Source organism: Ovis canadensis, chromosome 2 (assembly GCF_042477335.2).
Source record: "Ovis canadensis isolate MfBH-ARS-UI-01 breed Bighorn chromosome 2, ARS-UI_OviCan_v2, whole genome shotgun sequence".
Classification (NCBI taxonomy): domain Eukaryota; kingdom Metazoa; phylum Chordata; class Mammalia; order Artiodactyla; family Bovidae; genus Ovis; species Ovis canadensis.
The window spans coordinates 2,305,972-2,329,223 of record NC_091246.1 but is presented as its reverse complement, the minus strand read 5'-3'; the positions used below and the strand labels follow the sequence as shown (position 1 = coordinate 2,329,223).

Genomic DNA, 23,252 nt, shown 5'->3' with positions numbered 1-23,252 from the left:
CAAATTTCTGCTTAGCCACCTTATAGTGATGTAGACTTTATTTTTCTGGGCTCCAAAATCAATGCAGACGGTGACTGCAGCCGTGAAATTAAAAGACGCTTGCTCCTTGGAAGGAAAGTTATGACCAGCCTAGACAGCATATTAAAAAGCAGAGACATGCTTTGCCAACAGAGGTCCATCTAGTCAAGGCTATGGTTTTTCCAGTGGTCATGTATGGATGTGAGAGTTGGACTATGTAGAAAGCTGAGCGCCGAAGAATTGATGTTTTTGAACTGTGGTATTGGAGAAGACTCTTGAGAGTCCCTTGGACTGCAAGGAGATCTAAGCAGTCCATCCTAAAGGAGATCAGTCCTGGGTGTTCATTGGAAAGACTGATGCTGAAGCTGAAACTCCAGTACTTTGGCCACCTGATGCGGAAAGCTGACTCATTGGAAAAGACCCTGATGCTGGGAGGGATTGGGGGCAGGAGGAGAAGGGGACGACAGAGGATGAGATGGCTGGATAGCATCACCGACTCGATGGACATGGGTTTGGGTGGACTCCGGGAGTTGGTGATGTACAGGGAGGCCTGGCATGCTGCGATTCAGGGGGTCGCAGAGTCAGACACGACTGAGCGACTGAACTGGGCTGAGCTGAGTGCTGTAGGCAAGGCCCTGCTTCTCTGTGGACTTGGCTTCCTCGCCTGTGAAATGAGAGGTAATCTGTGCCTCTTGAAAGTGAAAGTTGCTCAGCCGTGTCTGAGTCTTTGTAACCCCATGGACTTTACAGTCCATGGAATTGCCAGAATACTGGAGTGGGTAGTAGCCTTTCCCTTCTCCAGGGGATCTTCCCAACCCAGGGATCAAACCCAGGTCTCCCGCGTTGCGGGATTCTTCACCAGCTGAGCCACCAGGGAGGCCCCTGTGCCTCTTAGCATGGCAGCAAAGGTGAAATGAGGTCTGTTGAAGGCATGTGGTGGGAGGTGTTGGTAGCTGTACTCATCCTTCTCAGAAGGCCTGGTGGAAATCGTGAACATCTGAAGGACTGTCCTGGGGCAGTGGAGCACGGGGTCCTCGTGGAGCTCCTGGAGACAGGCGTCGGGGAGGGACAGACTCCACAGGCAGCCCTGGCTGGGCTCTGCACCCCGGAGGCACAGTCAGGGATCCAGGACATCTCCAGAGGGGGTCCTGCCCTAAGTGGAAGGTTGCCGTGGATGGTAGAGGCCCACGTGGTCCCTGCCTGCCTGGGGAGAAAGCTCTCTCTGGAGCTCAGTCTCCTCCCTGGGGGAGTGGCAGGCTGCCGGGAGCTCACTGCCACGCTTTCTTCCATCTCTCCATCTCCGCAGGTGCTGGGCCCCAAGCCAGCTCTGCCCGCAGGGACTGAGGACACAGCCAAAGAGGATGCGGCCAACCGCAAGCTGGCCAAGCTGTACAAGGTGAGCCTGGGCTGAGGTCCCTGGGTCTTGGGCTCAGGATGGGGCTGCAGGAGACCTGGGTTTCCCCAGCTCTGCTGGCCGGGGGCTTGGAGCCAGGCATGGGTGGGGGTGCTACAAGGGGACTCGGCTTCTATGGCTCCAGGGGATGCCTGTCTGCTGCCTCTGCGTTTCTGCCCCAGGAACAAGCGTGTGGGCGACCGCAGACACATCGGTGTCACCGTCACCAACGGGGCCCATGAAGTGGGGCGGGCGGAGGGCCAGAGTCAATGTTGCAGGATCTCTGGGGGGTCCAAGGAGAAAAAGGTTTTAGGGAAATCCAGGAAAGTACTACAGAAGTGTGTGTCTGTGTGCGTCTTATGGGTAGAGGCTTTATTTATAATTTCTTCTCATGATTTTCAGAAACTGAATTAAGGCTCATTTTGAGCCAAGGATGTCTGGCCTCTGAGCCTGTTGTTGCCCATGTTGTGCCCTAAGCTCATTTGTGGTAAAATAACAGCAGAACGAGGTGCAGATTCGTATCACCACCACAGGAAGACCACAGTACTGACATTTATTCTGATATTGAAGTAGTAACACATATTCGTTGTAAATATTAGGGTTGAGCAATACTCAGAAACATAAGAAAATAAAAGTCAAATCTTACTAGTTTAAGGTAACCAGTACTATTTAAAAATGGGTTGTAATTACAAAAGTAACAATGCTCGATTTAAGAAGGTCAGCCTCCTCTGCTCCCCGCTTCATGGGTTGCCATGGTTACGTGGTTACCTTTTTGGTAAAGGAAACTCCGGATACAGCTTTCTGGGTCTCCTTGGGTGTTTCTCTGTCTCTATTTGATGTTAACAGATGCGAGCTATTCACACTCTCCCGTGGCCTTCTTTCTTCCACTGGACCCTTTAAAACGGCTGTATGGTACTGTATTTTATGCGTGTGGAAATCTCTGCAGATCCCTCATTGATGGGCATGAGAATGTTCCCACCTTTTCTGATCACCAGCAGTCTCTCTTTGTGCCCATGCGCTAAGTATGGCATTAGGGGAGGTTTCCAGATGTGGATCGTTTGGGTCACAGGCTGACTGATGAGTCAGTGATTGAAAATACTGGTTCCTGCACAGAGAACTATAGTCAATAACTGGTAGTGACCTATAGTGGAGAATAATCTCAAAAATTATATGTGTGTGTGTAGCTGAATCACCTTGTTGTGTATCTGAAACATTGTACATTAACTAGTCAACTAAACTTCAGTAATATATATATATTAAGAAAAAAAGAAACTGTTAACAAAATAGTTAAGTATGTTTGACTCCTCAAGATGAAAAGTTTTTGGCATATACCAATTGCCATAGATAAAATAAATGGCAAATAAAAGAAGGCACTGCCCCTTGGGAGTTCCCTGGCTGCGAGCAGTCGGACTGTGGGCTTTCAGTGCTGGGGCCCTGGTTCAGTCCCGAGACGGGGAGCCGAAGTCTGCATTCAGCTGCGTGGCAGGACCAGAGAAAAGCAGAAACACAGAAATACCAGGTCTGGACTTAGACCGTCTGTACCACCCCAGGGAGGAAGGTGCTGCCATGAGAGGTAGCTGACAGAAGCACAGGTTCTGGACTTAGACCGTCTGGTCGAATCCCGGATCTGGCGCCTTCTAGCTGTGCAGGTGAGTCACCTCCCTGTGCCTCGGTCTCCTTGTGAATGAAACAGGGATGGTAATAAGATCACCTATAGCGTTGCTGTAAGGATTAAAGGAGTTCTGTACCTGTAGAAGTTACTAAATTACATAGATTTTTTAGAACAGTGCCTGGCACAAAGTAAGCTTTCAATAAATGCAGAACACTTACTATTTGACTTCCTGGCGCATGCTGCTAAACTGCATTCTGGAAGGCGCCTCAATCACCCTCACCTGTTTACCCAGAGCCTTGTCAGCCCTGGGTACTGTCAGATCTTTTGAATTTGGACAAGCAGGGTACCCTCAGAAAAGTTCAATGAACTTTTTATTTTAGAATAGTTTTTAGATTTACAGAAAAATTGCAAAGATGATTCAGAAGGTTCCCATATACCCTTCACCCAGCTTCCCCTGAACATCTTAACATAAGCAGATACATTTGTCAAAACTAAGAAACATCAATTCAATGCTGTTGACAAACCTACAAACTTCATTCAGATTCCCCCCGCTTTTGCTTCCAGGTTCCAGCCCGGTATACCGCACTGCACGTAGACCGCGTTACTTTCATGTAGTTCCCTTTTTAAGCCAGCGAGCTTGAAAGCCCTCTCACCAGCTGGGCGGTGGTCTTCCTCTGCCAGCTGTATTCCCGCACTTGATTCCCCTTCCCTCTCTGCGCGCCATTTCCACGCCACACCCATGTGTAGGTCGCAGATGTGGTTGTGAGAAGGTGGAAAAGGACAAAGAAATCCCACATGAGCCTCAGGGCTGTGTTTGTCCGCAGCGTCGTTTGAGGTGGCAGGGTTGCTGGCCTCTGCAAGTGCGGGCTTGGGGGCGCCTGTGGGCAGGACGAGGCGGGGACGGTTGCTCACGGGCCCGGGGCCCCTCTCTCCCCTCAGGTCTCCAATGGTGCAGGCACTATGTCGGTCTCCCTCGTGGCTGATGAGAACCCCTTCGCCCAGGGGGCCTTGAGGTCAGAGGACTGCTTCATCCTGGACCATGGCAAAGACGGGAAGATCTTTGTCTGGAAAGGTACTGGGGCGAAGGGAAGGGCTCCAACAGGGCCTTACACGGGCGCCCCTACAGCCTTGCAGGAATTTGACTCCTGAGCCTGGGGCAGAGGAGGGAGGCTGGGGCTCTGAGTCGCAGCTTCCCTACTGGCTGAGTGGCCTTGGTCACGTCACTTAACGTCTCTAAGACCCTGACTTCCTTATATGCAAATGAGGACAAGATAAGGATCTTCATCACAAGGCTGCTGTGTGGATTAAATGCAGCAAGTTGTGCGTAGTTCTGAGCTCAGTAAGTGGGTTGGTGTGCTCGCGGCCGTTAGCCAGGACCCCTCGCTGGACCCCCGGGAGCTCATGGCGTGGTCAGCTCTGGGGCCTCTGGCCTTGGCCGTCCACGGTCTAGGAACAAAAGGAAGGGAGGCTTGCCTTCTGCTTTCCCTGGGCCGCTGAGCGCTGGGGTGCGGCCCTGACCCCAGGCCCCTTGCTCGCCTTTGGCCGACAGGCAGGCAGGCCAACACTGAGGAGAGGAAGGCCGCCCTCAAAACAGCCTCCGACTTCATCTCCAAGATGGACTACCCCAGGCAGACCCAGGTGAGCCAGGGAGCCAGGTGGGACAGTGAGAGTGGGCCCGGCCGGGTGGGGAAGGCTGGCTTGGGGGCGTGTCCTGCGCTCAGCTTGGGCAGGGTGTCTGAGGCTCCCTGGGGGATGCTGGCCGGGTGGCCTCTGCCCTCCGAGGGACTCCCGCCCAGCCGCGACCTTCTCTTCCTCCATCCCTGCCAGGTCTCTGTTCTTCCCGAGGGCGGGGAGACCCCGCTGTTCAAACAGTTCTTCAAGAACTGGCGGGACCCAGACCAGACGGAAGGCCTGGGCCTGAGCTATCTCTCCAGCCACATTGCCAACGTGGAGCGCGTGCCCTTCGACGCGGCCACCCTGCACACCTCCACTGCCATGGCGGCCCAGCACGGCATGGATGATGATGGCAGAGGGCAGAAGCAGGTACCCGGGGGGGCTGGGGTGGGCATGTCGAGGCGCCTTCCGGCTCCCGCCCTGGCACCTCTGGCCCACCTCTTCTCTGAGGATGTTTCTCTAAGAGGCTTTGACCCCAGTTTTGATGGGTGGGATTCTTCTGTCTTGCTTGAGTTTTACAACCAACATGCCCTAAGTCCCTGCTGTCTTACAGGCTCCCTGCCAAGAGTCTGAGACCCCGCCCTGCCCATGAAGAGTGTCTGGGAGGGGAGGTGGCCACAGCTGGTTGCTGAGGCCTGTGTGGTCAGTGGAAGACGGGGGGTGCACAGGGACTCTGGGAACGCAGGAAGGGCAGTGAAGGTGGGTGGTTGGGGCGTCTCCATAGAGATGGGGGCCCTTGGGTGGGGCCTCAGAGTATGAGTAGGAGTTTGCTGCCAGAGTAAGAGTGGGTATTTGGGCAGGAAGCTGTCCTGGGAGCCTGCTGTTGATGATGTTCTCAGGGAAGGGCCTTAAATTCCTTGTCCAAAGATGTGGCCTTGATTCTGTATCAACTGTTAGGTGCTAGTGAGGTTTTTTTTTTTTTTAAATTTTTTTTTAAAGGCAGAAATGTGACAGGCGCAGTTCTGTGCTTCCAGAACTCGCTGTGAAAGTGAGTTAGAGATGGAAGAATGAGAGCGGAGGCCTCACGCGGAGGTCGTGCAGCCGTTTAGGGAGAAGAAATGGCCTCGAGCCCAAGGAGCTCACAGTGAAGCTGGAGAGGTGGGGAGTGGGGTTCAGAGATGTTTAGGAGGTAGGATTAACTTCAGACATTGATTCCATCCTACATAATAGAAATGGCAAAAAAGCTCATTTTTTTAATTACTGGTTTTGCCATTGGTCCGTTAGTTCAGTGGCAGAGGAGCGTGAGATGAACGCGATCCAGGATAGGGCAGCGTGGAGAGAGCCCTGGGAGCTCAGCGGAGTGGTCTTGGGCAAGTTACTCAGCCTTTTTGAATCTCACTTTCCTCATCCGTGAAATGAAGCTTAAGTTAAATGTTAGTCCCTGGACTGTAGCCCGGCCTGGCTCCTCTGTCCATGAGCAAGAATACTGGAGTGGGTTGCCATTCCCTTCTCCAGGGGATCTTCCTGACACAGAGGTCGAACGCAGGTCTCCTGCATCGCAGGGAGATGTTTTTACTGTCTGAGCCACCAGGGAAGCCCCTGGGAAAATGAGGCTTAATCCCACTCCATCACCTTCAAGAATTTTCAAGGTTAAAAGATCCTATTTGCCTGGACTCGCGGCACCACCAGGTGGCGCTGCAGGGCTTCATGACCGCTTGGAAAACCGTGTCATCCGAGCTCTGCAAAGAGATCTGCCAGCAGGAGTCATTCTGAGGTCACTCAGTGACGACCCTGCCTCTGCAGGTGATATCTAAAATCCAGACAGCTTGCTGATACAGCTAATGGCAACATTAGTAATCATCATCACCATCGTAATTATTACTAAGAGTAGCTACCACCTGCAGGGCCATCATCCTGTGCCAAACACTGCTCAAGAATTAGCTCATTTGATCCTTACAATGTCCCTTATTATTCCCACTTTTCAGCTCAGGAAACTGAGGCCCATAGACATTAAGCAAGTTGTCCAAGGGTGCACAGTCTGCGAGGGGGTAGAGCCTGATTTGGCTCCAGGTCGTACATTGATTTGTACCCCGAGCCTGTGCTGTGTAACACGCAGCGAAAGCATTTTCTAAACCCCACCATGCAGCTGCCAGTCCCTGAGCTGCTCTCGAGGGGGAGAAAGTACGGGGGAGCAGGGGTGCGCTGTCTGGATCTGGAACAGAAGACCTGGGTTTGAATCTTAGTGGCTCTGTGATTCCAGCAAGTTATTTAACTTCAGGCTGAGTCCGAGGGCAATCCTGTGGTGTAACCGCTACCCAGCACCCCCTGGTTTCTCAGCTGGTCAGAGTTGGGGGCCGGGAATGCCGCCCGATGTCTGAGCCCAGCTTTGCTCTGGTAGATCTGGAGAATTGAAGGTTCCAACAAAGTGCCCGTGGACCCCGCCACGTACGGACAGTTCTACGGCGGTGACAGCTACATCATCCTGTACAACTACCGCCACGGCGGCCGCCAGGGACAGATCATCTACACCTGGTGAGGGTCTGGGGTCCTGTGCTTGGGGCGGAGCGGGGCCCCATGCCAGGAGCACGGCCACCACGGGGGCAGAGTGGGCGGAGTGGGTGGAGTGGAGGCAGAGGGGGCGGAGCCGGGGCAGAGGGGGCGGAGCGGGGCCCCATGCCAGGAGCACGGCCACCACGGGGCAGAGGGGGCGGAGTGGGCGGAGCCGGGGCAGAGGGGGCGGAGGCAGAGGGGGCGGAGGCAGAGGGGGCGGAGGCAGAGGGGGCGGAGGCAGAGGGGGCGGGGGCAGAGGGGGCGGGGGCAGAGGGGGCGGGGGCAGAGGGGGCGGGGGCAGAGGGGGCGGGGGCAGAGGGGGCGGGGCAGAGGGGGCGGGGCAGAGGGGGCGGGGCAGAGGGGGCGGGGCAGAGGGGGCGGGGGCAGAGGGGGCGGAGCCGGGGCAGAGAGAAGGGGGGGTGGGCCCAGGCCGGGATCACGGCCACCCTGGGGGGCAGAGGGGGCGGAGCGGGGCCCCACGCCGGGGCAGAGGACAGGGCTGAGGAGAGCTTGCAGGTGTGTGAACCTGCACCAGCACAGCCGTGCTCCACGGGGAAAGGCTTTTGTTTCCGGGGCAAGACCGCTGGTCTTACTCTCAAAACAAATTGTAAACTCATCTCATAAAAGCATCACACGTCCATTGTAGGAGAGACATGGGGACTAGGGAGAAACGAACAGACAATCTCTCCCTCAATTCCACTCTAAGTTCTATTTATCCTCTGATGTTTTCTAACTAAGAATTATTTTTAATTCTTTAACGAGAGATGATATGTTTACGACTTTTCCCACCTTGCTCTAAAACCCTCACTCCTCTGTGGGTGCTTGCCTTCATTAGCCTCTTATATACCCTTCCAGCCATTTTTATGCAGATAAAAGCAAAGCTGACCCTGTATCCCTAGTTCCCCTCCCTTCCTTATGCAAAAGATGGCATACTGTGTATACTGTCCTGCACTTTGCTTTTTTTTTTTCAGTTAATACTTCCTGGAGCTCAGACTATGTCAGTCCATAAAGAGCTCCCTTACTCTTTTTTTTTTTTTTACAGCCATGTAATATTCCACTGTGTGGCTGTCCTGTAGTTTATTTAACAAATTCCCTGCGGATGCATATTTGCTTTGATTCCAGACTCCTACTATTACAAGCACTGCTATGATTAGTTGGCTTAAACAAACATCATTTTGGATGCGTAGAGAAATATCTTTAGAGTGAGTTCCCAGAAGTTGGATTGCTGGCTCTGACAGTGAATGCGCTCGTCCTTTTGACAGATAGCACCCAGTTTCTCTAGATGAACTTTGTGCCGTTTGCATTTTCACCAGTGACAGATGAGAGTATCTGTTTCCTCCCGGTCTCACTGGTGGACTGTGTTATCACACTTCCGCTGTTTGTCAACTTTAGAGTTGATAAAATGATATCTCAGTATAATATTTTTCAGTTCGTTTCTCTTTCTGTGCAATCTTAAAGGTTGACTGATGGGTTTCTTGTTTTTTAAACTTTTCGTTTTGAAATGACTTGCTGAAAAGTTGCAAAAACAGTGCAGACAGTTATCTGTTACAGTTCCCTCTAGGGTCACCTCTTACTTAACCATAGTTCAGTTTTCAAAACTGGGAAATTAACATTGTTGCAAGACCATGTCCTCCTCTAGAGATGCTTCTTGAACTTCGCCAGTTCTCCCACTAATGTCCTTTTTCTGGCCTGGGGTCTAACGCAGGGTCTCACATGGTATTCAGTCATCACATCCCCTCAGTGGCATTTAACCATCGTGTTCTCCGTCTTTCAATCTGTGGCAGTTCCTCAGGCATCGCTCTTCTTTCCCAGCTTGGATGCTGTGGAAGAGCATTAGTCTTATTCTGTAGGTTGCCTCTCAGTTTGACAACCTCAGACTTTTACAAGCAGCTTGAAAGAAATGTTTCTGGACTAGATATTAATAATACACACATGGAACAAAATTCACAAGAAGGCTTTTAGAACATTTCCTTTGATCAGCACGTTGATCTGTTAGACTGCTTATGCAGATAACACAGGTCAGTCATGGGAAATTTAGACGGCAGAGGAAGGGGTGAGGCAGAAAGCCCCCGTCCGTGCATCTCCCTGTGGGGCAGGTTTGGGACGAGGACGTCCCCTGGTTGTGGTCAGACCGCTGTAAGAAGACGACATGCTGAGCTGGGGTGTGTGGTGTGTTGGTCTGGTTCCTGGCTCTGGTTCCTTTTCAGAGAAATCTCTTTTCCTCTCTATTTGTCAGTTTCATTACCTGTAATCTGGAGATTTGTGGGTTTCTCAAGCCCAGGGTGACGGAGGGGCCCTGGCCTCTGTGCAAACCGAGGTGCTGAGGTTCACTTCCCTTCCAGGCAGGGCGCCCAGTCCACCCAGGATGAGGTCGCCGCCTCGGCCATCCTGACGGCTCAGCTGGACGAGGAGTTGGGAGGGACTCCGGTGCAGGTGAGCCCAGCCCGCTGCTCACTCATCTGACCGTCCCTCATCCCACGCGTCCATCCTTTTGACAGACATTTATGCAGGATGCGGACGCTGCGTCTGCAAACGTGAACACAGATAGATCCTCCCCCCGGCTCCCAGCCCCGCCCTGCCCTGAACCGCTGTGATGTGGTTTATTACAGTCTAGTCGTGGGAGAAAGAGGTTCATTAGACATGCGGGCAGAGGGTGTATAATCACACACGGCCTGAATTCTCACCAGCAGGGTGGAGCTGGGGTCTAGGCTCTGACCCAGCAGTGGTGGCTCTTGCTAGGAAGGGACCACGAGCCACCGTGTGCGGTGATCTGGATACAGGCAGCACGGGCCACAGCTGGAATCTGAAGTGACGCGGGCACACAGGGCAGGAGCAGATGGGAGGACAGAGGAGGTCCGTCCTCCGCTCAGACCTCCTTGTCCCCTCCTCCCACCGCCAAGCCCTCGACCGCAGTCTGCACTGGCTCTGCAGGAGGGCTCTCTCCAGACGTGGAAGGCTCTTTTCTCACCACTCTGCCAGCTTTCTTGGCCGAGGCTGACGTCACAGTCCGGGAAGAATGTCCACGAACCATCCCTGGGCTTCCATTTAAGGGAATATTTGCAAACATGGGCTCTCTGGGTTCTTGGACTGGACCCAGCCTCAGCCAGGCCAGGCCTTGTGGGAGGGGAAACGCCAAAGCAGTGCCCGGGGGACCTCAGCCAGCAGGGCCGTCTCCAGCCCTCCTGCACCTCCTGCTCCCCGGCCAGCCCCTGCGCGCTGTAGGGCCACGCCCCGCTCCACACACAGACCCAAGCGTGACGGCTTGTTTGGGGGTGAGCCTGGGCCACGCCAGCTGCCCTGATCTGAGCCCAGTGTGTGTGCACAGCACGATGCTCGTGCCTCCCTTTCCTGACCTGTGCTCCCATCTCCCTCTCAGAGCCGTGTGGTCCAAGGCAAGGAGCCCGCTCACCTCATGAGCCTGTTCGGCGGGAAACCCATGATCATCTACAGGGGCGGCACCTCCCGCGAGGGTGGGCAGACGGCCCCTGCCAGCACCCGCCTCTTCCAGGTCCGGGCCAGCAGCTCTGGAGCCACCCGGGCCGTGGAGGTAATGCCCCGGGCCCCGGACCCCCGGCAGGATTGGCCTCTCAGAAACCTCTCAGGCCTGATGGGCAGATCTCTGGGCACAGGATCTGGTGGGGGTGGCTGAGGGGCTAAGAAGCAGCTTTTTGTATCTCCCTGCCCTGGCAGCAGGATTGTATGTATTAGAGTTCCCCTTGTTTCAAGAATGCCCAGTGTCCCTTGCATACCTTCCACGACAGGCAAGTCACTACCTAACAAATAGTCCATTCTTCACGATCTGGATGTTGTTCTTGATTCCATTCCACTTGGCTGCTGTCCCTTTCATAGTGGAAGGTGCAGAAGCTGAGCATAATCCTACTGTGCAGCCTAGAGGACAATGGGATCATCACCTCCTTTGTTCTGGGTGCTCAACTTCTGTTAATGCATCCCAGGTTTCTAGAGTCTCCTTGGCTGAGCACAGTGCATTTGTGACTCACGGGAGTCAGCGAGGCCTCTCAGCGTCCTGAGTCCTTGTCCTCAGCTCTGATGGGGCACACGCTCCCTCCTCCAAATCCACCCTTAAGAGCTGCTCTTGCTGCAGCGTCTCCTGGACCGTGAGGAGGGGGCTGAAGCCTTTTTACCTGTTTCCTGATTGACTAATTGAGCACTACCCTCCCAGGTGATGCCCAAGGCTGGAGCACTGAATTCCAACGATGCCTTTGTCCTGAAAACCCCCTCGGCCGCCTACCTGTGGGTGGGTGCGGGAGCCAGTGAGGCAGAGAAGACTGGGGCGCTGGAGCTGCTCAGGGTGCTTCGGGCCCAACCCGTGCAGGTGGCAGAAGGCAGCGAGCCAGGTAGGAGTGAGGGGCGGGGGGCTTGCTGCTCGCTGGGGACGGAGCTGCTGGCTTCCCCTGCCTCCTGTCTGCTCGGGGCTTTCGTTAACCTCCTCCTGCCTCAGTACTTGTCCCTTAATGTGTGTCCATTAAAGTGGGTGAGATGAAAACGGGGCTTCCCTGGTGGCTCAGACAGTAAGGAATCTGCCTGCAATGCGGGAGATCTGGGTTTGATCTCCGGGTTGAGAAGATCCCCTGGAGGAGAGCATGGCAACCCACTCCAGTATTCTTCCCTGGAGAATCCCAGGGACAGAGGAGCCTGGCGGGCCACAGTCCATGGGGTCACAAAGAGTCGGACACACCTAACACATACACACGAGATGAAAATGAGAATGCGGTCGGTGAGAGGGAGGCGTCTGGGAGTTAGAGAAAGGAGAGCTCAGTGTGGGCTGGGGCAGGCGGGGAAGGCAGCTGGAGGGGGGCTCACTTGCGGGAAAGCTGTGAAAGATTGTAGGTGGCAGCATCAGCCTAACCTTGAGAAGCTTCGTGGACAGAAATGCCACAAGCCTGCCTTATTTCCAGAGTGTGGGTCAGGAACACTTCCATTATGCTAACCCTAGATCTTTCCCTCCTTACTTTTAAGCCCGCTCTCTCTTGCTTGATGCTGAGCAGAAATGGGGAAGGATAGTTCAGTCTAGAGTCACATAATCCACTGAAAACGTTGGAAAGAGTGGACATGTCCCGTGTCTGCTAGGTCTCACGCGGTGGCCACGAGTCACATGCCTATGGGCTTCCCTGCTGGCCCAGGGGTACAGAATCCCCCTGCCAGTGCAGAAGACTCAGGTTCAATCCCTGGGTCGGGAAGATCCCCTGGAGAAGGAAATGGCAACCCACTCCAGTATTCTTGCCTGGGAAATCCTGTGGACAGAGGAGCCTGGTGGTTAGTCCATGGGGCTGGAAAAGAGTCAGACACGACTAAACCACCGCCAGTCACATGCTTCAATTAACATGTATTTAAATGTGACTGCTGGGAAAATGCATTTGAATATAAAAAGCACACGTGGCTAGAGCAGCTATAGTGGGAAAATACAGGGAACGGGAGCTGGATGAGGTGGCTTACTCTGCGTGCACTGTCTGGCGCTGGGCGAGTGGCTCGGCCTCTCTGAGCCTCAGCCGCCTCGAGGGCGTCGCCAGTCTCAGACCAGGAGCAGCCCCGGCCCTGTGTCTTCTGCCCAGTCCACCCTCCCGGGCCTCTGCTTCATCACCCTCGAGTCCCGCAGGCCCTTTCCTTCTTTGTCACGCTGGGGTTTTAAGATGCCGGGTGGCGGTTGAGAGCACTTGGCTGTGCGAAGGCAGCGTCTGTCCCAGAGTCTACGAGGAAGTGCTGGAGGGGGAGGTGGTGTCGGCTGGTAACTGGCGTGGCCTCCCCTCGCAGATAGCTTCTGGGAGGCCCTGGGTGGGAAGGCCGCCTACCGCACGTCCCCACGGCTGAAGGACAAGAAGATGGACGCCCACCCTCCTCGCCTCTTTGCCTGCTCCAACAAGATCGGACGTTTTGTGGTGAGTCCCAGGGGAGGTCTGAGGTCGCTGCCTCTGCTCGCCCCTTGGGAGGTGTTTTCCAGGGAGCAAGCTGAGGTATCCGCAGCGGGGGCAGGGAGAGACCTTCAATGACCCAGTGCAGACCCCCACAGGCTGGAGCCAGCTCAGCCCTCCCCATGGAGGGCAGAGAGAGCTGGGGGAAGGCGGTTTGCAGGTGGGCTCTCATTACCCTCTTCCATCCCTTCCTAGATCGAAGAGGTCCCTGGTGAGCTCATGCAGGAAGACTTGGCCACCGATGACGTCATGCTTCTGGACACCTGGGACCAGGTAACGGACGGTCCCACAAGTAACTTCCCTCTCTGAGCTCCATGTCCTCATCTGCAGAATGGGCGTGATGGTGCCTACCTTGCATGATCCCAGCAGATGAGAGGCAGATAGAATCCCCTTGCCAATAGCAAAGCACCTTAGAGAGGCAAATCAGATGACCGGCGTTCTTCTCAGGCCTTAGGGGAACATGAACTCTTACTCTGAACCTGTTGGTAGAGAAAGTTAGACTTTGGTTCACATCTCATGCAGGCGTAATCTCTCAGCTAGAAGGAGACATACCCCTGTCCCCAAGGGCCCTGTGTCCTCGTGGGGGATGGCAGTCAGTAGCCCTTCCTAGCAAGCTGTCTCCTCCCCGAGTTGTCAGGGTTGGACACAGCAGCCATGCAGGTGCGAGACTGCCCGCCATCTGCCTGGCTTCTTCTTGGGCTCCCTGGTTGGAAGACCGATACCAAAAGGTTTGCAATTTAGCCGTTGAGCTGCGGGCAGCTTTGCTCCATTGGCTCCTTAATCGGCTTGCTCATCTGTGTGTTCATGCGCTCGGTCGACTCGTGTGAAGCACCACTGTCTTCCAGGCAGAATGCTGGGTTGCTGGGAGTCCTGTGAGGAACAGGACAGGCCCCGTGAGAGCTGGGGTGGAGGCGCCGTGCAGCAGGCGCACAGCTGCACATGCGTAAGGGCGAGCATGCCTGCATCCTGTCGTCTGACACCATCTTATGGATGGGCCCCCTGGTGGCTCAGATGGTAAAGAGTCCCCCTGCAATGCAGGAGACTCGGGTTCAGTCGCTGGGTTGGGGAATCCCCTGGAAAAGGGAATGACTACCCACGCCAGTATTCTTGCCTGGAGAACCCCAGGGATGGAGGAGCTTGTCGGGCTACAGTCTGTAGGGTTGTGGAGAGACACGACCGAGTGCTGAACACTTTCACAGTTTATGAATGATGGGCATTCATTAAAATATTCAGATACACATCAGAACAGATGACACATAAAAACCAGCTGAACTGATTTTTTGGTGTAATAAAGCTCGTCTTAAGAAGCTGAAGTTGAACGGTTCTATGAAGACCTACAAGGCCTTTTAGAAGTAGCACCCAAAAAAGATGTCCTTTTCATTATAGGGGAATGGAATGCAAAAGTAGGAAGTCAAGAAACACCTGGGGTAACAGGCAAATTTGGCCTTGGAATATGGAATGAAGCAGGGCAAAGGCTAATAGAGTTTTGCCAAGAGAACGCACTGGTCATAGCAAATACCCTCTTCCAACAACACAAGAGAAGACTCTACACATGGACATCACCGGATGGTCAATATCAAAGTCAGATTGATTATATTCTTTGCAGCCAAAGATGGAGAAGCTCTATACAGTCAACAAAAACAAGACCAGGAGCAGACTGTGGCTCAGATCATAAACTCCTTATTGCCAAATTCAGACTGAAATTGAAGAAAGTAGGGAAAACCACTAGATCATTCAGGTATGACCTAAATCAAAGCCCTTATGATTATACACTGGAAGTAAGAAATAGATTTAAGGGACTAGATCTGATAGATAGAGTGCCTGATGAACTAGGGACTGAGGTTTGTGACATTGTACAAGACACAGGGATCAAGACCATCCCCATGGAAAAGAAATGCAAAAATGCAAAATGGCTGTCTGGGGAGGGCTTACAAATAGCTGTGAAAAGAAGAGAAGCGAAAAGCAAAGGAGAAAAGGAAAGATATAAGCATCTGAATGCAGAGTTCCAAAGAATAGCAAGAAGAGATAAGAAAGACTTCCTTAGCGATCAATGCAAAGACATAGAGGAAAACAACAGAATGGGAAAGACTAGCAATCTCTTCAAGAAAATTAGAGATACCAAGGGAACATTTCATGCAAAGATGGGCTCGATAAAGGACAGAAATGGTATGGACCTAACAGAAGCAGAAGATATTAAGAAGAGGTGGCAAGAATACACGGAAGAACTGTACAAAAAAGATCTTCACAACCCAGATAATAATGATGGTGTGATCACTCACCTAGAGCCAGACATCCTGTAATGTGAAGTCAAGTGGGCCTTAGAAAGCATCACTATGAACAAAGCTAGTGGAGGTGATGGAATTCCAGTTGAGCTGTTTCAAATCCTGAAAGATGATGCTGTGAGAGTGCTGCACTCAAGATGCCAGCAAATTTGGAAAACTCAGCAGTGGCCACAGGACTGGAAAAGGTCAGTTTTCATTCTAATCCCAAAGAAAGGCAATGCCAAAGAATGCTCAAACTACTGCACAATTGCACTCATCTCACATGCTAGTAAAGTAATGCTCAAAATTCTCCAAGCCAGGCTTCAGCAATACGTGAACCGTGAACTTCCAGATGTTCAAGCTGGTTTTAGAAAAGGCAGAGGAACCAGAGATCAAATTGCCAACATCCACTGGAAAAAGCAAGAGAGTTCCAGAAAAATATGTTTCTGCTCTACTGACTATGCCAAAGCCTTTGACTGTGTGGATCACAATAAACTGTGGAAAATTCTGAGAGAGATGGGAATACCAGACCACCTGACCTGCCTCTTGAGAAACCTATATGCAGGTCAAGAAGCAACAGTTAGAACGGGACATGAAACAACAGACTGGTTCCAAATAGGAAAAGGAGTACGTCAAGGCTGTATATTGTCACCCTGTTTATTTAACTTATATGCAGAGTACATCATGAGAAACGCTAGACTGGAAGAAGCACAAGCTGGAATCAGGATTGCCGGGAGAAATATCAATAACCTCAGATACGCAGATGACACCACCCTTATGGCAGAAAGTGAAGCCTCTTGATGAACGTGAAAGAGGAGAGTGAAAAAGTTGGCCTAAAGCTCAACATTCAGGAAACTAAGATCATGGCATCCAGTCCCATCACTTCATGGCAAATAGATGGGGAAACAGTGGAAACAGTGTCAGACTATTTTTTTGGGCCCCAAAATCACTGCAGATGGTGATTGCAGCCATGAAATTAAAAGACGCTTACTCCTTGGAAGGAAAGTGATGACCAATCTAGATAGCATATTCAAAAGCAGAGGCATTACTTTGCCGACTAAGGTCCATCTAGTCAAGGCTATGGTTTTTCCAGTGGTCATGTATGGATGTGAGAGTTGGACTGTGAAGAAAGCTGAGTGCCGAAGAATTGATGCTTTTAAACTGTGGTGTTGGAATACTTTCGAGAGTCCCTTGGACTGCAAGGAGATCCAACCAGTATTCTAAAGGAGACCAGTCCTGGGATTTCTTTGGAAGGACTGATGCTAAAGCTGAAACTCCAGTACTTTGGCCACCTCATGTGCAGAGTTGACTCATTGGAAAAGACTCTGATGCTGGGAGGGATTGGGGGCAGGGGGAGAAGGGGATGAGAGAGGATGAGATGGCTGGATGGCATCACCGACTCAGATGGACGTCTGAGTCTGAGTGAACTCCGGGAGTTGGTGATGGACAGGGAGGCCTGGCGTGCTGCAGTTCATGGGGTCGCAAAGAGTTGGACACAACTGAGTGACTGGACTGAACTGAAGACTCAAGATGGTGGTAGTGATGATGAGTTATTTCTCCTCCAAGGCTTAGACCCTTGTTGGCTCAGACACCCAGAGAGTGGCCCCCACAGACCCTCAGTGCTCGCTGGGTGAGGGTGGCCCCCGCAGACCCTCAGTGCTCGCTGGTTGGATGAATAGACGGTGAGCATGTGAGTCTGCTCATTGGTTGAATAAGTAGATGCCCTGAAACGGATCGTTCGTGAGCTTCTAGAGAAGGAGCTCGTCTCATGGCTGTCTTCTCTGGGTTGTCAGCGTTGGTGACTGAAGCAGGCTAGGGTGGAGGGCGCGAAGTTGTGGGGGAGTCTGAGGCCGGGTGGAACTTCCCATCACAGGGGCAGCTACTGCTCAGCTTCATCCACCTGCGAGTGATGGTTGTTGCCAAATCCTCCCCGTTCTCAAGGGGAACTGCAGTCTGGATTGAATGTAATCAGCTAGTAACTCCACTTGTCTAAAGAGACATGGCAGACCACCCCCCCAGGGGTGGGTGGGCCCATAAAGCGGGGTGTAGGTCAGCAGTACGCCGAGTCTGTTGCCCAGTTCTCTAGTCACAGTCCGTGGGCTTTGTGAATGGGGCCGTGTGTCTGGCCCATACCTGGAACCTCCTCCTCTTCCTCCAACAGTGAGCTGGGTCAGTGCCCCTCATGCGGCTTTATCTCATACCTTCCCTTTCCCGCCTCTCCTCCAGGTCTTTGTCTGGGTTGGTAAGGATTCTCAAGAAGAAGAGAAGACAGAAGCCTTGACCTCTGGTGAGGACCCATGCGTGCCTGCAAGTCTCTTTCGGGTGGTGGGGTGGGAGCAGCTTCCTGTGTGGGTTTGGGAGTTCGTTGACAGCAGGGTGGGGGCTTCCTCCCCCACGGCCAGCCCCTGGTGAGCCCTCCCTGGGTGGTGAGAGAACAGCTCGGTTCCTGCAGAAGCCGTAGGTCACACCAAGAGGAAGAGGCAGATAGAAGCTGCTTCAGGTTCCCAGGATGCCCAGGGACTAACCGCATCTGGATTTAGACGCAGGAAAGCAGGTCTCTGGTAGCTGAGTAGAGTCTGATTTGGGAGCTGGAAATCCAAAAGCTGGTTTCTTTAACACCTTCCAGTAGGGGACGCTAGAGAAAAATGAGGCATGCTCTGTGAAGCTGGAGGTTAAACTGTGACCCCTGGCCTTTCCTGTGTTTCTGGGCGGGGCAGTGAAGGAGTCACATGGTTGTCGTTGCCTTTAAGGACTGGTGGTGTCCAGGGTGGGGTTGGGTGTTAGGGGCAGTGGGACCAAAACCACCTTGGGCGTGGAGCCACCTCCTTGGTGCTGGAGACGCTGAGGATTCTCCTGCCTGTGTCTGCAGCTAAGCGCTACATCGAGACGGACCCAGCTAATCGCGACAGGCGGACCCCCATCACCGTGGTGAAGCAGGGCTTCGAGCCCCCCTCGTTCATGGGCTGGTTCCTCGGCTGGGATGACAACTATTGGTCCGTGGATCCCTTGGACAGGGCCCTCGCTGAGCTGGCTGCCTGAAGGCAGGTCCCACCCCATTGCCGGCCAGTGCCTCTCAGAACTGTCCGCCCTTCAAGGAGACCTTGCAGTGAGCAGGGTCAACCTGAGGTGTGCACGCGCGGTTGGTATTTTCTTTTTCCTTTTTTTTTTTTTTTTACTGTAGCCAAAAACAGCCCTGCAAAAATTCAGGGTCCTTGCAGAATTGTCTCAAGTGTCTGTGCTTTTTGAAATTGAATTCAATAAAAAGCTTTTTGAAGTGTGTAACCTGCTGTGGCTCAGTTTGTCCTGAGAAGTGTCCTTCTTACTGTTCTGGGAAGGGTCCATGGGGTGGGGGTGGGGGGTTGTGCCTGTGCCTGCGACCCAGTGAATGAGCTTCATTCAACCCACATATATCTGATCCTCCGAGAAGCAGATGCCAAGATGAGATGGAATGTGCAGAGACTGGACTAGGGGGAGAGTGCTTGTATGGAAGGAGATTGAGAGGCAGCCAGGGAAGGCTGGAGAGCCTTCAGACAGATGCCATCTGACCCCACGTGAAGCAGGGAGGAAGAGGGGTTGGGTGGATGCATCTTAGACTGCTGTGCAGTCCAGGAGGCTTTTGCATAGCTTTGGGGGAGTCCTGAGCCAAAGTAAAAAAAAAAAAATAATGGCGTAGTCCCATTTTTGTTGTTCTCATTTTAATCATTTGCGAATGTACAATTCAGCAGCGTTAAAGACACCGACAGTGTTGCGGAGCTGTCCCCGCCGTCTCCACCCAAACCTTTTTCGTAATCCCCAACTTAGATTTATACCCTGTGCCCATGAAACAACTCCTTCCCCCTTCCTACTTCCCATCTGCCCCTGGGAACCTTTATTGCACTTTCTGTCTCCATGAATTTGCCTGTTCTAGGTGCATCATAGAAGTGGAATCATGCACTTGTCTTCTGTCTGGCTTATTTCACTTAGCTTGATGCTTTCAATATTCATACATTTTACAGCCCATAAAGTAACTGCATTCCTTTTTGTGGCTGAGTACTAATCCATCATATGTGTATATACTGTTTCATTTATGCTTTCGTCCATCGATGAACACTCAGGTCCTTTCCACCTTTTGGCTGCTGTGAATGACACCTCTGGGGGTCTTCCCTGGTGGTCCGTCTTCAACGCGGGGGACACAGGTTCAGCCCCTGGTCGGGGATGCCGCAGGGCAACTAGATCCTGTGTGCCGCAGCTGAGAGTTGATGTAGCCAAATAAATAGCTTTTCTTTCTTTCTTTTTTTGAAAAACAGTGCTACTCTGAACGTTGGTGTACAAATATTTGTTTGATTCTGGAGCCCATCAGCCAACAAAGGCGTTGGAGGTCTCCCAGGAGCGGATGAAGTGTGTCTAATCGCCCCACTTCGGTCAGTCGTTGGGAGGCATGGCCTTGGAGCACTGGGGGCAAGGAGTTCAAGGCCAGTAGTGGGACCCTCGAGTCACTTACATTCCCGGGGGTTGCCCTGCCCTGGAGCATCTGCCTGACTCTTGCTCGTTCCCTCCGCTTGCCTTGAGTGTTTCGGCTGACACGAGGTGCCCCTGGGATGCTCTCCCAGTTTGCAGCATGGGTGAGGGCCTTTGTGCCCCTTTTGGTTCCCCAGACCCTGACTCTGCTCAGGCTCACGTTGCCACAAAGTCCCGTTAGGCAGTTAGAACAGGAAACAGGAGTCCAGAATGGGAGTGGCTAAAAGACAAGGAGGGGGAAAGCCCGTGAAAATAGGACAAAGGAACATCAGGACCAGAGTGAGGGCCTCAGATGGAACAAGCAGCACTCCTGCCTAGCCCAGTTTACACAGCGCAGGCCCGGGGGGTGGAAAGCGTGCAAAAACATCGAGATCCCGGCAGGGCTGACAGCTGCTGCTGCGCAAACTCCGACCAGAAGATGACTCTGTTTACTCTATTTTAGCTCGTTTGCTCTCTCCTTATGGTTTTCTTTTCACCAATGATTCCGGAAAACTTAATGTACACGTGGACCTAATGTAGTGACTTGTGAACAATGTACGCTTTCATCTTGCTCAACTCCTCAATGTAATGCTTGTTCTCTCGTGGTATTGAAACGTCCACCCTATCTTATGGCAATTACGGTCTTGCTGTGTAACAACAATGATTACTGCTACTGTTATCGCTTTTGTTACTGTGGCAGCAATATCATTGACTCAACAAGCTCATACTGCCCAATATGTTGATACTATCCGGAAACGTTTCTTTGGTGTTGGCAACACAGGAGGTTGTAGAAGGGAAGCGAGAAGTGGGGGTGGATGCCCTAGAGGAGGCGATGATGCGTGTTGGGACTGAATTGTAGGTTTTGAAAGCAGAGTTAACACTGTCTTGCAGATTTGTGTGACACCCCTGAGGGTAAATGAGATAGACCGTGGCCAGGAGGGAATTGGGAATCACGTTTCGAGGGCATAGAAAGGCTCCAAGATTGGTTTGGATTTGGAAAAACTTCACGGTCAGATAGACCATGGAACACTCCTGATTAGATTTTACTGCCGCAGGAGCAGCCAGCGACTTTTTTCCACACCTTCTCTAACTTCATTTCTGGAAAAACATTCTGTCTACTCTTTTTAGCTACACTGCTGTGGCTACTGTAATTCTGCTTCTCATAATTATTAAAAAATAAAAAAGGGGGAGATGCCGGGAGCCAGCACGGGAGATCCCACCCATGACAAGGTCATGCGGAGAGGCCTGATGGGCAAGGCGAGTCAGGTCTCGAGGGGTCCTCTGTCTGAGCATCTACCCCGAAACCAAAACCTGTCTGTTTACCGTCTGCTATACTACACTCTTCTGACATTACCACCTTTTCTCTGGAAAGAGTTAATTCAGAGCTCCAGTTAACAGTCTCCTGCATATGAAAAGAATGTCTCGGCTTAACCCCTCTGATGGCTCTCTAACTTATCTGCCAGGACTTTACAACTTGTGGATTGTTTACAGCCCCCAACCATGAGCGGCACGAAGCTTAAAACATCTTAAAGATACAGAGCCTTTTAGAGCTAAGAATTAGTTTGGTGAAGAGTTTGTTGAGTCAATGACTGCTGCCAGGCCTCCATATCCTTTATCTTTTAGGCACCTGAAGGATATTAATCAATGTAATTGGGATATAGAAATAGGAATATAGCAGTTTTGATGTTAGCAACACTAGACTTTTGAGTTAATTACTTTTCTTCGTTATAAATCACTGTACTCCTTTTACTTGTTATAAATTGCTGTATCTTTGCTATGTAGGAATGTAACTTTATTTAGTGCTTCTGAGAGCGGCACCAGACTTTGGGAAGAACAACACAAATAAGTCTTCTGGTTGAAAAACCGTTATCAGAAAAAAAGGCTGTAAAATGCTAATTGGCTCTCTGGCCGGAAGATGATGCAAATCACCTAAGACTTGTGTATACAACTAGGTATGCAGCGAGAAAAGCCTGGTTTTGATAAGAGTCAGGGCTGCTGATGCTGCCTAATTTTATATTATCCATTGATGTCTATGTGCAAACAAAGGTATAAAAGGCCTTTCTGGACAATAGGGGATGGGCCAGTCACTGGACTGGTTTCCCCCATGTCTCCTCTTTACTCTATTTTCTGGCTGAAGTCCCATCTGGGGCGTGGAGGCTCGCCATGTCTACTTACTTGCCCCGGCTTCTAAGATCCACGAGAGAGGGAGCCCAAGGTGGGGCATCGCCCCCTATTCAAGAGGACGCTGGTGGCCCAACGTAGATGGTGCAAGTTCCTAGTCTGGAACTTTACTGGCTTTCCACGTAAACCAAGTATTCAGCCTCTTTTCTCCACTAAATTTTCCTACTACACTATTTCTTAATCTAATCTTATATTTCTAAATAAATAAGCTTTCCTCGCCTATGCCCTTCACGCTTCAAATTCCCTGGATCCACTGGGACAGGACCCCGGCAGGCAGATTCTTTACTGTCTGAGGCAGGGTGTGCAGCAGCCCAGAGACGGAGCTGAAGGGAGGCTGCTGTGCTCAGGGACAAACAGCAGGAATTGCGGGGCGGGGGGTGGGGTTAAGGGGAGGCTAGGGCAGAAGACGGGGAAGCCAGGAACTCACAGAGGGCCTCAAAGTCCGCAGTGAGGGGGTTGGACTTGATCTTGTAATGCCTGCCTTTATTCCAGAAGGCCAATTTCAGGGGCAAAGCTATCAACAAGACAAATGTGAAATCCTGGAACAAAGGGGCCTTGACCACCTGGAGCTGGTAGGGCTTCCTTAGAGGAGGTGAGGCCTGTCTAGACAGCTCCCAGTCCTGGCAACCTGTGGGAGGTCCCGCATAGGCGAGCCTGCCCTGCAGTTCTCATTTCCTTTTACCGGCATCAAGGAGGTTTATTGGCCAATTTCTGTTTATTGGTGTCTGTGGCTTCAGAGAGAGAGACCTGTATGCTCTGAGAAAGGGAGTTGCCTGAGGCAACTGAATTGCTTCAGCTCCATATTTTTTCTCTCAAAGGCAAAATAATAAGTCAGGAACACTATCACTTCAACCACGTATTTTTCTCTTCCTAATGGTTTTTGAGAGATGGTGGATTCCATCATGTACCGATGGAGAAGTCATTGCAAAATGCCATGAAATGCCCAAGTGCCAATGGGGCGTCTCCTGGAAAGAGGTTGGCCTGGGCTTAGAACTTGCATCCTATCTTGGACAATTCAGTTGAATAGATAACACATTTATGCCAGGCAGTGTGCAAGGCACTAAGGACAGGACAGAAAATCTATGTGAGCTTCAGTTTCCCCCCCTGCAAAGTGGTAATATTGTCTTTGTACAGTACCTAACCAGAGATGCTACAATGTAGGTGTTGAAAGCTGGACTTTGAAGTCAGACCTGGGTTCAAGTCAAATTCAGTGATTTTAA

The 23,252-nt window shown here is 52.0% G+C and overlaps 1 protein-coding gene across 6 annotated transcripts in view; it reads left to right on the top strand.

The window, feature by feature from the left end:
- GSN (gelsolin) overlaps positions 1-18,657 on the top strand; it is a 62,871-nt gene extending 44,214 nt beyond the window's left edge. For all 6 annotated transcript variants that reach the window (XM_069575219.1, XM_069575222.1, XM_069575220.1 and 3 more), the window contains 12 exons: positions 1,325-1,414; positions 3,963-4,095; positions 4,573-4,661; positions 4,851-5,066; positions 7,036-7,169; positions 9,530-9,620; positions 10,564-10,734; positions 11,368-11,542; positions 12,957-13,081; positions 13,310-13,387; positions 17,602-17,662; positions 18,245-18,657. In XM_069575219.1, coding sequence (XP_069431320.1) covers positions 1,325-1,414; positions 3,963-4,095; positions 4,573-4,661; positions 4,851-5,066; positions 7,036-7,169; positions 9,530-9,620; positions 10,564-10,734; positions 11,368-11,542; positions 12,957-13,081; positions 13,310-13,387; positions 17,602-17,662; positions 18,245-18,414 — 1,533 coding nt within the window. In that variant the 3' untranslated portion in view covers positions 18,415-18,657. The remainder of the gene's footprint in view (positions 1-1,324; positions 1,415-3,962; positions 4,096-4,572; positions 4,662-4,850; positions 5,067-7,035; positions 7,170-9,529; positions 9,621-10,563; positions 10,735-11,367; positions 11,543-12,956; positions 13,082-13,309; positions 13,388-17,601; positions 17,663-18,244) is intronic.
- Positions 18,658-23,252: the final 4,595 nt, after the last annotated feature.